The sequence below is a fragment of the Bactrocera tryoni genome, chromosome 1 (assembly GCF_016617805.1).
Source record: "Bactrocera tryoni isolate S06 chromosome 1, CSIRO_BtryS06_freeze2, whole genome shotgun sequence".
NCBI lineage: Eukaryota > Metazoa > Arthropoda > Insecta > Diptera > Tephritidae > Bactrocera > Bactrocera tryoni.
In genome coordinates, this window is record NC_052499.1 from 53,276,735 (window position 1) to 53,291,621 (window position 14,887).

The 14,887-nt window shown below is 28.7% G+C and overlaps 1 protein-coding gene across 1 annotated transcript in view; it reads right to left on the reverse strand.

The window, feature by feature from the left end:
* LOC120770494 (protein similar-like) overlaps positions 1 to 14,887 on the reverse strand; it is a 68,518-nt gene that overhangs the window by 39,435 nt on the left and 14,196 nt on the right. Inside the window, exons 3-4 of the mRNA XM_040098018.1 lie at positions 3,095 to 3,567; positions 813 to 1,620 (exon numbers count right to left, since the gene is read on the reverse strand). Of these exons, the coding sequence (XP_039953952.1) occupies positions 813 to 1,620; positions 3,095 to 3,567 (1,281 nt within the window). The remainder of the gene's footprint in view (positions 1 to 812; positions 1,621 to 3,094; positions 3,568 to 14,887) is intronic.

The window sequence follows — 14,887 nt, forward strand, 5'->3', positions numbered from 1 at the left end:
AGTTTTCTACTTTTTCTTACTATCAGTTAGACAAATTCAGAACTTGCTTCAAACTAACTAAAAAATATCTCAATCAATTAATTTGTATCAAATTGAATGCTCTACAAAATGTTCTGTAACGAGTTTTTCGTTGACCTAACCGTTTCAAAGATATTAACGGTTAAAATACAATTATTTTAAGGCACATTTTTTTCTGATGAATTTTATAACACAATGAACAAAAAATAATTATACAAGTAAAAGGGAAAACTCAAAGTTTTCCCGCAAATTTACCACACCCTAATGCATAAAGTACAACTATAGACCTAAGCACAAAACAAAAATGTGAAATACGTAAATAAATTAAATAAATATAATTAAAAACTTAAAAAAATATATATTTTTAAAGAAAACAGTATAATGAGTAAAGCATCAAAGGCAGAACGTACCCCTAGTGACGTTAACAGCTTATAAACTGCGAGATAGTGTAATAAAATAAGAATAGCAATCGTCAAGGGTCGCTGAGGTGACGCTACAAAGCCTACGCTTCCGTTTTTTTTCATTTGCGCAGGCTTAAAACGTCACGAAAATTTTTGAGCACACACACAACAAAACAGTGCAAAGTCGCAATTGATCAAGGGTGGGCCTGCTTATGCTATTCAGAGACGCACAAAAGTTAAAAATATAAAATTTGGACTCATATGTGTCAAAATAAAACGGATGCTAAATATAACTCAACGAATTTCCGTTACTCAGACGCTCGCATTTCATAATTTTTATGCAAGACGAAGAGAGGGTGGGTATGTACCCGCGCACCATCTGGCGATACTTACAATCCTTACTGTAAACATTATCGAAGGTGTCCTCCAGCGAATCACATAAGCTGGGCGACAGCGAACTCTCCTTCTTGCAATCGATGTTCAAGCCGAGCAGTTGCAGCTGCCGTTGCTGCTCTTGCTGTTCGGCAGCCAACTCTTGTTGCAACTGCAAACGAAAATCAGCGCAATGTGTTTGCTGTTGCTGCTGCTGCTGTTGCTGCTGTTGTTGCAAACTAACATCACTATCCTCCATACCACCACTACTACCAGCACCACAATTATTATTCAGAATTGATAGAGTGCCATTGCCAGAGCCGCAAAGCAGCGCCGCCAATTCACTAGTGTCCGTACTATAAACGCAACTTGTATCTTGCAGTTGTTGTTGTTGCTGCTGCTGCTGCTGCTGTTGCTGTTGTTGATGATGATTCACCGGTGACGGCGATAGCGATGAAACGGTCGATGCAGGTGAAGAGCACAATGAATTGAAATGTGAGTGACTGATGTGTTGAGCATCATGATAGCCATTCAAGAGGTTATGATTGCTTTCGCTAGCGTGTTGTTGTTGCAACTGCAATTGTTGCAACGTGGCGTCGACATCCTTTTGATTGTTCAGCTCTTCGCTGCCGAGGCCATTGCTGGCGCACCACATCAGATCGTCGGCAGTGAGGAGTGGCAAGTCCTCTTGCTCGTTCATTGGAATATATGGCGCACGCATACTCATGTCGATGTCTTCGTCAACGCTCATTGTCATAAATGCAAATCCATCATCCTGACTGAGGGAGTTGGGACTGCAGAGCGATGGTAGGCTGCTCGCTTCAGGACTCTGCAAATGCAAGTAGAAGAGAGGTAGAAATTTAGTAAGCTGAGTGAGTAAGAAAAATGGTTTTTGTGGTTTTCTGTTTTGGAGATTGATGTTTGAGGTTATGGGAATTCGTAAAGGTGTTGAAAAAATTATTAGCCAAATTTTTTTAGGTTTAACAAACAATTTTAAAGAAGCAATTAAAAAAGTAAACAAAAATTAAGAAACAATTAAAAAAAAAATTAAAAAAAATAAAAACTTAAAAGAAGAAATAAAAATATTTAAGCAAAACTATTAAAAAAATTGGAAAATTAAATAAAAACCATCTCAATGATTTTTTTTACATAAAAAATAAAAAAAATTGCATGAATATTATCATTTATTACTTAAAACATAATCTGAACAAATAAAAACAAAAAAAGTAAAAAATATTGTTTAAAAATTAACGAAAATAATAATTTTAAAATGGTAAAAAATTAAAATAATGTTAAAAAATTAACAAATCTTAAAAAAAAATTAGAAAGACTTTTAAAAAATTTCATTTAATTTACAAAAATATTAAATTTAAATTTTATAGCAATATTTAAAGCAAGGTAAAAACAATTAAAATAAGTTAGGAATTAATAAAAAAAAAAAAAAACAAATTAAAAAATGTTAAAAACTTCTCACAAATTAAAAACAAAAGTCCAAAAAGATAAAAAAAGTTCAAAATATTTATTAAAAAAAGCTAAGTACCAATTAAAAAAATTTAAATGTTAAAAACTTATCAAAAAATTAAAAAACAAAAAGACTTAAAAGCTTTAATTTTTTTTATTCACAAAAGATTATATTATATATCGATATTAAAAAAAGGGGAAAAAGATAAAAAAAAAGTTAAAAATATTTATAAAAAAAGTTAAGTACTAATTAAAAAAAATTAAATGTTAAAAACTTATCAAAAAATTAAAAAACAAAAAGACTTAAAAACTTTAATTTTTTTTATTTACAAAAGATTATGTTATATATCGATATTAAAAACAGGGGAAAAATATAAAAAAGAGTTAAAAATATTTATTAAAACAAAGTTAAGTACTAATTAAAAAAAATTTAAATGCTAAAAACTTATCAAAAAATTAAAAAACAAAAAAATTTATTTTTTTTATTTACAAAAGCTTTAATATGTATATATTGATATTAAAAAATTTAAAAATAATTTAAAAAAGTTAATTAAAACAAAAATTCAAAAATGTTAACAAGAATTCTAAAATATTTATAAAAACAAAAAACATTTCAAACAACAAGTTTAACATTTTTTTAATTTTCGTAAATATTACAATTTATGTTAATATTTTTTTATTACAAATTGTAAATGTTAAAAAAGTTAAAATTAATTAAAAACATTAAATTTTATACTGAAAACATTTCAGTAAACTTTTCCAACAACAGCAAATTTTACGAATTATTAAGAAAAAAATCCCAAAATCCAAACCTCCGTTCTCTTTCTCTCTTCTCAACTCACCTTCGATGCCACACTGGGCGAGAGTAAATGCTGCGAACAGTTGGTGTCATTCGATTCCTCCCGATAGTTTATGAATGGATCGATGCGTACAACTGGTTTGTTGCATAAATTATTGCTATTGCTGTTGTTGTTGTTATGCAATGTGCCAGCATTTAAATTGTTATTGCAATTCTGTTGATGTGTTGGACTACTCAAACCGATTTTATTATTGCCACTGTTAATGCTATTACTGTTATGACGGTTACTGCTGTTATTGACAGCGCTGTTGTTGCTATTTGGATTTGGTGTATCTGGCGATGTGGAGCTCGTATTGGAATCGAGTGAACTGTAGTCATCGGGCAGGAAGCCATAGGAGTAAGAGGACAGACCCAATAGCATTTCACCACAAAATGGTGCGGTATCGTCCAGGCGCATGCAAGCATCAACAGCAGCTGGAGCCAGGTGTGCCAAGTCATCGGGTTCCTCTTTGAGCACTGCAAGGAAGAGCGTAAAAGAGACAAAACTAAGTTATTGACTTATAATTGAGGTGTTGTGGAAAATATTATTTCATTATAAAATATAATCATGGAAATGTGTGGATGGATGTATGAATGTGTGTATGTGTTGATAAATACATTATGATTAAATGCATTATTCTAATTGCCTACATCAAGTAGCACCTTCTCTATTTTGACACCCAAGCTCTAATTTATAGCTAAAAACAAAAAAAAAAAGAGGGGAAAAAAAGAGGGGAAAAAAAAATAGGAGCAGATTGTACATTCTTGCAAGTGTTGCATAAACGCTAGCATCTTAATATTATTCTAATTTCAAATTTGTATCAATCCAACACTTTTTTACCCACACAGAGTTATGTACTTCTACCTCCACTCTATCCCTCTGTCCATTAGTGGTTCTGTCGACACTCATTTAATTGACAGATTTCAATTGAGTCTAATTAAAGTTCATCTGAATTAGTTGATTTATTCGAATTTTATTGAGCTATTTTTTTTTATTTAGTTATATGCCCAACGACTGAAAATGGCCTGCCGAAAATTAAGTATACCTAAATTTTTCTGGTAAAGTGTTCATTTTTAGAGGTATGGATTGTCATAGAGAGATAACTGTCAAACCAACTGTCAAAATAAACATATGTGTTTGACATTTAAGTTGAATATGCTTTCAGAAAGCAAAAGTTTTACAACGGATGAAAAACTACAACTTGTGGAAATTTATTACGCATTCCAAATCTTGTAGATAAGCTTAATTTTAAAGCTAACGATTAGGTAAGTAAATAAAATTGTTGTATTTGAAACGCGGTGCTTCTGAGGAGACTTTTCAAGCTCTTTTCCACCCAGAAATAATCTCTGTCGCCTAAACTTTAAATGAACCTAGTTCTTTAAAATCAGAAATGATGAGTTATCTAGAAATGGACCTGTTATATGACTTACCAAGTCATGTGACTCATCTCCGTTAGACATATTTTTTTATTCGAATTCATTTAGAATTTAAAAATCTATATTGAGAAACAGTTGGAAACCAAATTTCGACCGTTTATAGTCGAGATTAGACGAGTGCAGAAAGCATCATGTAGTCGAAATTTGGTTCAAAGAACTTGTGACCTAGTAGAGACAAATTATTGGCCATTCCATTAATTTTTCTGTGAAATGAAAATTTTATATAAAATTGCCACTCTCTAACGAAAAATACCCTTTATATATCTGTAATTTATATGAAGCACGGAAAATTTTATACACAAAGGCAGCTAAAATTTAACCGGAAATTTAACCTGAAATTTAACTGAAAATTTAACTGAAAATTTAACCGAAAATTTAACCGAAAATTTAACGAAAATTAAACCGAAAATTTTACTAAAACATCCTGTCGTGTCACTAACAAGCACAACCTTTATATATCGGAATTTCATATCAGTAAGAAAAAATTTAACCGAAAATTAAACTGAAGCACACTGCCGTATTACTAAAAAAAAAATACGCTTTATTTTATATCTTAATTTCATATGGAATCAGTATGGAAAATTTTAACCGAAAATCTAACTGAGAAAAACATAAAAAAATGTTCAGCATTCAGCTGTTAATTAAATAAAATTTAAATTAATGGCGCAATTGTGAAATCTAAATAATATACTTTAGTATACATATTGTACATGTAGTTATGTGCATACATACATACATAAATACATATGTATATGTTGTGACGTTATTATTTTATACGTCAAATGGATTTTTGACATACTTGACATTCGTTACTATACATTATAACAATTATTAAAAGTACCTGAGTTTGATTTCACCACTTCCTTTCTAAGATATTCGAATTTTTCCATTGTTTTTAATTTAAATTAACAATTGCTTGAATATTTAAAATACTCCATAGATATTGAATCACGTCAATACCTTATTACAATTCATTGTGAAATAGGACTTTTTGGCAAGAAAAAGCAACAAAAAATTAAAATATTAATTTTGTCATCCGTCATCCACTAGGGGTTAAGTGCTTAGCCGCTATGTGATAGCCCAGAACCCACAACTGCTATCTTAACTACTACTCCAAAACACAAAACCTGCTACCACAATCTATTCGCAAAGAAGTGGAGTGATCTTCTTAATATCGCTTTTGACAACTTCGAAGCTTGATAACGATTACGCCCATCGTATACAAGTACTCATAGTTCGAATATTAATATGCGTACATAAAAGTTAATCAACACTCGATATAAAAAATATCGAAAGCCGCTACTCGAAAGACTTTTCAAGTGTGAGAACTCGAAACTTTCCAACACTCTTGCAGATGCGATCATCAGCAAGCGACCACTAAGCACAGTGGGGTATACCAACTAAAACTAGACACGATGTTAAAAATACACAAACAATGTGCATATAGACATTATACACACCTTCAATGGCAAAGAAAAACAAAATATTTCGCTAAAAATAATACCAGAAATAAGAAAATAGAGAAAAGCACCACATACAGGAAGACGCTGTATGCCGAAGAGAGTTCAAGCGGACAACGCAGACAAAACGACACTTTCGAAACACATAAGTTAGTATGTGTGTACATATTATTTATAAGAGAGTGTGAGTTTGTATACAATTTAGCTTTATGCCTTAGAGTATTCACTATAGTCTTGCATTACTTATGGGCGTATATAAATATTAGAGCGGGTCGATTTTTTTTCTATAAAAAATAAATACATATGCGGAAAATGTTCTACAGATCATTCTGAACAACTTTGTCTAAAGGAATATGAGCCTAAAACCGGTTTCCAGCTAGCGATTTTTTTAATGAAGTTTAATTTTTCGGGATTATACAAATTTTTTCATCATTTTTTGAAATATCTAAATGAAATTTAATATAATAATAGGTGAATTTTGACATTATGCTAATCATTTGTCGGATTCCACGAGGTCGGATAACTATATCATATATCTCTCATATAACCGATTAATCGCTTATCTTATTTGCCGCTTGCCTACCTTTATATAAAAAGCAAGTAATTTTGTTGTCCGAAAAATAAATAAAAATAATATAGAAAACATAAAAAAAATTAAATAAATAATAAAGAAATTAAATATTCAAACAATAGAAAAATACTATAAAACATTAAATAACACATTTTATATTTATATTACTTAATTATTTACTTAGTTTCAAATACCATTTTCTTACACAAACACTGGCAACGATTACACAATATGTTGTGTTGATAAGCAAATTGTTTTTGTTAATATGTAACAAAAAGGTATCATTGACAGATGTTTTCTAACGTTGTTGACGTAAATCGTTCAAATTACACACGTTTGCGGAAAAATTTCATGCATGACATTATCATAATTTTACAAGCGTCACAGAATCAAAGCCATTCGTTCATATGTATAGTACTTGTATACCGTAACAATTGTAGATGCACTCGGCTAATTAAGTAGTGTATATGTATGTACAGAGGTGTAAAAAATAATTTATATATTTGAATAGCGGAAAGGCGATTAAATTATATTTCAAAAATAAAATGCGACGTCATACGCTCCTATCTCCATTCAAGGTAGGTACCAAGATAATGATAACCCTTGCTCTACAAGTGCTGCACTAATTAATTTCAAACATAAAATATTTTGCTTAAAAATGGCTAAATCTACTATTTTAATTATTTATTAATGGCAATTAGTTTTAAAAAATTAAAAAATAAAAAAAATAATAAATAGTAAAAAACATTACAATAAAAAATTAAAAAAAGTAATTAAAAAATATATAAAAAAATAAATAAATTTAATAAAAATAAAAAATAGTTAAAAAAAATAATAACAAAATAAAAAATACTAAAGAATAAATAATTTAGAAAAAATAATAATAGTAAAAAAATTTAACATATAAAAAGAAATTATAATTAAAAAAATTTAAAAAGAAATGTGTTACTAAAAATAAAAAAAAAAATAAATAGAAAAAATAATAATTAAAAATAAATTAATTAAAAATATTAGAGAATAAATAATTTAGAAAAAAATTATTATAGTAAAAAAATGTAAACAAAAAATAAAAAAATAATTATATTAATTGGTTTTTGTCGTGAAACTCCATCAAATAAATTAAAACAAGCTTAAGGGGTTATATACAGTTAGGATTTTCAAAAAACCGTTTTTTTGCGTTTTCTTAATATATATGTATATGTGACCTGGTCTATGAAAAAGGAGCTAACGTGCGAAAACTAGTTTTGTGGGAAAAGCTGTTAAAAATAATCGTCAGTTTCTCGTTATCCCATTAATTGTTCTCCTTTTTTTGACACCTAAGCCCCCTTTCCGTAGACCAGGTCACATGTACATATATATCTGAGTATACACACACAAAATTTCAAGTCGATCCAACAAATATTTTCGAAGTTATAGACACATTAGTGAAGGTGCGCCCACTACATGTAAAGTGCTTTCAAAACTTTAAACTCGTTTTTCTCGAAACGGTGTTTTCAAAGTCGGTGAGCAAGATTTCTCAGAAACGGCTGAACCGATCGGTCTGAAATTTTTACACAAGCTTCTTAACTATATTTTTTTAGTAGTTAATCGAAGGATTTCCCCATCCGATGAAGATTTCTCCTTTTTATAAACAATTAAAGACCCGAATTTGGTCGAAAATCGAACCTTTTGCTTTAGTAGCCGCCATTTTGTCAAACAAACTTTTTTTGCTAATTCCTTCGATCAATCACTAGATTATTTATTATATTAATGAAATTTATTTGGGTTTTGCATTTTAGATGATCTAGTCCAGAGATATCGTGCTCACCCCAAGAGGCCTTTTTTTTGCGGATCTCTGCAAAATTGGCAATATCAACGTTCCTGATAATTATTTTAGGGAATAAAAAATATGTGAATATAGTTTAAGGTTGTCATAATATACCTGCCAAGTTTCAAATCAATAAATCAAATAGTTTACTTAGAAAAAATTCTTGAAAAATGCCTTTTTTCGACCACCTAATTGTATATAACCCCTTAATGTTTATAAAAAAAATACTGTGAGCAAAAAATAGTAAGACTTTTTAATTCAAATTTCACACGAATGTTCATACTTCGAAGTATTTTTTTTTTCTAAGTTGGTATGACTGTCAGTGACATCCATGCCAAATGTAACAACAAAATAATCATTAGTGTTTAGTATACGCTTGTCTTTCTGACGTACATAAAGTGCACTTGGCGTTTTTTAAGATGAGTGAAATTATTCAACAAAAAGTTCTATTAAATTTTGTGTGCGATTCAACATTGGCGAAGCGGAATGTTGGAAAGATGCCTTCGGTGATAATTGTTTATCCCGAGTAAGTGTTTTTGATTAGTACAAATTATTCAAAGAGACTCGTGAACGCGTTGACGACGAACCACATTCAGGAAGGCCATCAACATCAACTAATGATCAACGCGTCAATAAAATAAAGGAATTGGTTCATGGGAATCGGCGATTAACATGCAGAGATCTTACTGGCATTGTTGAAATATTGGAAGGATCAATTATAACTATTTTGAAATATTATGTGAGTCTAAGAAAAGTGAAAGCACGATTGGTTTCAAACTCGCTCAATTTTTCGAGAAACAGCGCCGCTTTAAAGTCTGTAAAACAATGCTTTCCGGCTGCCAGAATGTCCAGAAACGTATTATTATTAGCGATGAGTTTTGTATCGATTATTATGACTAGGAAACAGACGATTAATCGTCCGAATATCGTGGCAAAGGTGAGCCGAAGCCGAAAAAACCACGTCCAATCAGGTCAAAAGTCTTACCATTTTTTGCTCATAGTAGTATGTATATAGTGATTTCATAGCAAAAATGTTTTAATTACAGCAAAATATTTATTTAAATCAATAATGTGTAATTCAAAACTACTAGAGAAAAAGAAAAACACTAAATACCGACATTTTTGCTTTAATTAGTACTCTAATTATGTGCATATATATGTAACACAAATATTAGTATTTATAGTGGTTATGCGCATATCACGAGCCACGCGTTTTCAATTATTATCTACAACTTGCTGAGTGCAAAGTTAGATGTTTGGGCGAGCTTTCCTTGCTTTTTAATCGACATAAGAACCCCAACTATGACTGAATCATAGGCAGGTAATTGATGTTAATCTGAATATCAGCTAATTTGCAGTATGGCAATACTACCACATACAGAATCAGGTATATGCAACCGAAACGGATCCGAATTTTTTGCCAACCAATAACTGTAAACTCAGCAGTTTTCCACAAAATTTTATGGAAAGCGTTTTCCGCCTTTACAACAGCAAAAAACTGGACTGTGGGCTGAGATGCAGATATGCATTATTGAAATGAATTACAGCATGAAATTGTCGAGCGAAGAAAGTAAGAAGAAGTAATCGATATATTTCAGTTGAAATTTCATATGCTAAAATTCTTAATAATAATTTCTTAGATATTATGTTACCTTTTTAAGATAATAATGCTTCTTTCTTTGATTTTTGATGTAGCAATAATAATAACAATGATTTTTTTTTAACAAATTTCATGCCTTCATTCCTTGTCACATCAGCTGATCGAACTGAGCAGAAGTGCTGTCTCTCTTAAATAAATTAGTAATTTCCTTTAGAGTCTCTTAATATCGATTAACTCTTTGTGAGCCTCGCAACTGTAAGGCATTTTACTGAGAAGCTTTTGAATGCCAGCATTGTACTATATATGTATAATGTAGACTCTTTGTCTTCTGAGAAGAAATATTTGATCAATTTTATATCTTTTCTCTAAGGCAATTCGAACTCGGGAATGGCATACTGGCAGTCAAGCACCTAATATACTAACGTACAAAACCCGCACACCATTAATTTTTACCAATATCTTTTGGTTTATTTAAAATAGGTCTAGGTAAAAATTAACACCTGCTCAAAAGCTGTTTGTTGCTCTACTGCTCGTCTGCTCATCCAAATGTGAACTATATGTAAACAGTAATTTTCGCAATTAATTATCTCGCAGGTATTGAAGTGTCAGTTTCAATTACTATGTCTATATATAAACAAATAGTATATACTCTTACAGTATCTAGTACACAATATATGAAATCCACCCAAAATCGAAATACTGGATATACATACATACATATGTACATTTGTAGAGCAATGATTCGCATAATAACAACAGATGACGTTTCTGAGAAAATTTTAAGAATGTTTATTTCATTCTGATTTCAAATCATGTGACGAAAAACTTCCTATAATATCTTAAATGAAAAACATTAAAGTCAAAAGCTAACGGAAAATTATAAATATGCGATAAAGCAGTAAACTAATAAAAACAATAACAAGAACACGTGCGGGGGCAGAACGAAAAACAACACACACAATTATTTAGAGAATTAAGTATAATTTGTTCGAAAGTATGCGGATCAGATGATCAAGCAAGTTTGATGATTGAGGGACGCTAGCAAACACATGCAGGAAAAATAAAAATAAAAAATTGAAAGCGAAAAAAAACAAAACAATCAACGGAAATAAATAATGAAAAACGTAAAAAAAAGTAAGAGAAATTTAGAAAAAAAAATTACAAATAAAAATAAAAAATAAAAGAAATAAAAAATTTAAAAAATTAAAAAGTTAAAAATATAAAAAAAATAATTTTAAAACAGTTAAAAAACATTTAAAACATTTAAAAAAAAGTGCAACAAAAATATTTCAAACAAAAAATCAAAAAAAAAACAAAACAAAAAATCAAAAAAACATCAAAAACAAAAAATAAATAAAAATCAAAATAAATAAAACTATAAAATAAAAAAATTTAAAAAGTTCCAAAATACTTAAAATTTAAAAGTTCCAAAAACTTAAAAATTAAAGTTAAAGAAAAAAATTTATAAAAAATACATATTTAAAAATATATATATACATACTTAAAAATATATATTTAAAAATATTAAAAACAAGTTTTAAAAAAGTTCAAACAAAAGTTTTAAATAATAAATAAAAATTAAAAAAAAAATATACAGACACGCGAAAATAAAAATAGCACATTTTGCAAATTGTTTCTGGTTCAGTTTCTTGTATTATAAAAAATTTAAAAACTAAAAAAAATGTAAAAAAAAGTTTAAAATTAGAAAAGTTCAAAAATATTAAAAAAAAAATTAAAATAAAACAAATAAAAAATTTAGCAAAAAATATATGCAGACACGCGAAAATAAAAATAGCACATTTCGCAAATTTTTTTTGGTTCAGTTTCTTGTATTTGCTTTGTTTACGGTGGCCCATACTCCCCGGCAACTGTCTCTGCGTTCGCCATGTGAAAATTACCACAGAAACACAGTGAAAAGAGATATACATATATACATATATATATAGTATGTATGTACATATGTACACACATGAATAAAGTACATTATCCTGTATATGTATATGTAATCATGTATGTGTGTGTATATACACATAATAAAGTAAAACCAGCGACTGCTGGTGAATGCTGGTCCGCGAGTGTGTCCAAATCATAAGTATGCGCCAATACAAAAAAAAAAACAAAATATCGATGTGTCTGTATGTATGCATTGTCAGCGTGTAGAAAAAAAACAGCAAAACCAATTAATTCAGTTAGAAATGTTGCGAAAAAATATTCGGACAAACACCGCGCAAAGTAAAATAAATTAAGTGAAATTAAGAACAAAAACAAAACAGTTAATGGCGAATGAAAGAATTTCGTTTTCGTTGGCGTTGCAAGCGGTGCGGAGGAGTTACGCGTGTCTTGTCGTTTTTTTCCGCTACTAAATTTAGCAAACTAAAAATACAAATAAAAGGATGCAGCAACAACTAAAACAACTAAATTAAGCCATATAGAGCGGTTAATACTCGATTTGTTTAAATGTTGGTGGATTTAACAAAACCAATGCAATAAATAAGATAAGCGAAAGCAACTGAAGTGAAATAAACACTGCCACAAAAGTTAAACAATTTTAGAATAAATGGCAAAAAGCGAAAATACATATATGCGAAGAGTTTTTACAGTAAAAAAGACCAATTGCAAAACTGAAATGGTTTCAGGTGAAAATTGCTTAGAATTTATTGTATGCATTTCTTATCATATTTAATATTATTTTTTTTTTTTACTTTGTATATTTCAATTTTACTTGAATTTTTTTGTAAATAATTTTTAATTTTTTTAACTGTTTTTTATATTTATATCTATTTTTTATTTTATTTTTTTTTTGTTTTTTTGTTTTTTATTTATCTTTTTATTTTTTTTTTATTTTTTCTGGCTTACTTTGCTTTTTTCATATTTTATTTTTCTTTCTATATGCGACCCCCCACATCGCAATTTTATGGATTATGTAAGAGCTTTAAACGCGGTTTTTTCTTTCACAATAAAATTATTGATTTGGTTTTTTATAGAATACCTGTTCCCGGTTAGCTTAATTAATTTATAAAACTCTGAAATTAAGCTAACGCCTCAACTTGCTAGCAGCTACTGGCACTTTAGTGGCGCCTACTTAGCATGCTTTAACTTTTTTATATTTATATTCATGCTAACTTTTTAAAAATATATATACAATGGGGTCAAAAGCATGTTTGCACGAGCTGTGTGTGATTTTTGACTAAACAGAACAAGTTTTATAAAAAAAAACCAAAGTACGGTAAAATTTGCAAATTCAAAAAGGGAGAGTTTGAAAGCAAAATAGAATAAATCAAAGAGTGTTTTTTTTAGAGTTTAAGATTTTTGAGATTTTAATTTAATTCATTTAAAAGCCAATTAAAATTTTTGTTATAAAAAATTCTGTCAATGCCAAAAATCGCTTTATATATAATATAATTTTATTGAGAAAAAACATATTCAGTAATTTTTTTTGACAGACATTATCAAATTATAGATGATTTTTTTACACACCCCGAAGTGTTGGCATACTCGGCTAGGCAACAAAGCAATGATCTAATTATCGTTTATATTGCGTTTTACTAAGAACTTTTAGCGAAAAAGCCGTTTCTAGAGCAGCAAATTTCTATTTGCACTACCGAGTAGAGAAGAAAATGTTTTATATTTGAGGACTAGTTAGTATTTTCTAAAATCTAAATCACTTAATCAAACCATCACTGAATTTTTTTAATCCGATTAATTTCTGTAGCCACAAAAATATTATTATTTTTTTTGGTTAATAAATTAGTGCAGTTCGTGTGGCTACAAAAAGCCACGGTTGCTTGATTTTAATACAAAAGATCTTTAAAAGTGGTATTATATATAAAAATATAAAACATTCTAGTTGTAAAAAATTATTTGCTATCGAACCGTAGAATTCTCGCTGTTTGAGCGCTAGTCCATTATTATAGCGTCAGGAATGTTGGTGTTAAACTTCTTTGACTTTTGCTCAACTATGCAATATAACAAAACTATACGGAAAAAATCGTCACAATATACGTACATAGATCTGTACATATACTAAATATATGTACATATAAATATATATATGAACCTATCCATGTGTGCGTAGATAATACAATCGTGGGTAATTATTGATAACCATCGAACGTCAGTTACCACAAATAATCAAATAATGCCTCACAAAATCAGCAAATAATTGTGATGTTACAATTTTACGAGAGCGTAAGTTTGTATATTCGTTCTTCATATATGTATGTATGTATGTATGTATGTATATAACGCGGCGGGTAGCATTTCAATTAATAAAACCCTTTAGTTGTGATTATTATACTGAATGAATCGCTGCTATTTTTGGTTTCAGATATATGCCAGTGAGTACTTAAAGCATTATATACAAATATTATCTGTGTGTATATAATAACGATAAAAGTTCAATATTTTATGTTGATTTTATGTAATACAAGTATACATATATATGTAAACGAGTATAAAAACTGCTTTTGCTTTATCTTTTCACTGATAAGAGCGTAAATATAGACAGCGAGCGTAAAATTTAAAATTAACGTAAACATTTTTCAAGATAAAATAGATATAATAAAACAAATATTATAAATAAGAAATAAAAAAAGAGTTAAAAAATAATTTAAAAAAATAAAAAGTAAATAATAAAAATAACATAAATAAACGGATAGAAAAAACAAAAAATAGTAAACAAAAATGAAAAATAGCAAATAGAAATAAAATTATAAAGATAAAATTATAAAATTGAAACATTAATTATAATAAAAAAATTAACTAAATAAAAAAGAATAAAAAACAAAATATACATTAAAGAAAACCACAAAAAAATTAATAACTTAAAATAAAATAAACTAATATAAAAATAAAATAATTAAAGAAAAATAAAAAAAAATGTTAAATAAAAAATTATAAATACATAATGAAATTATAGAGAC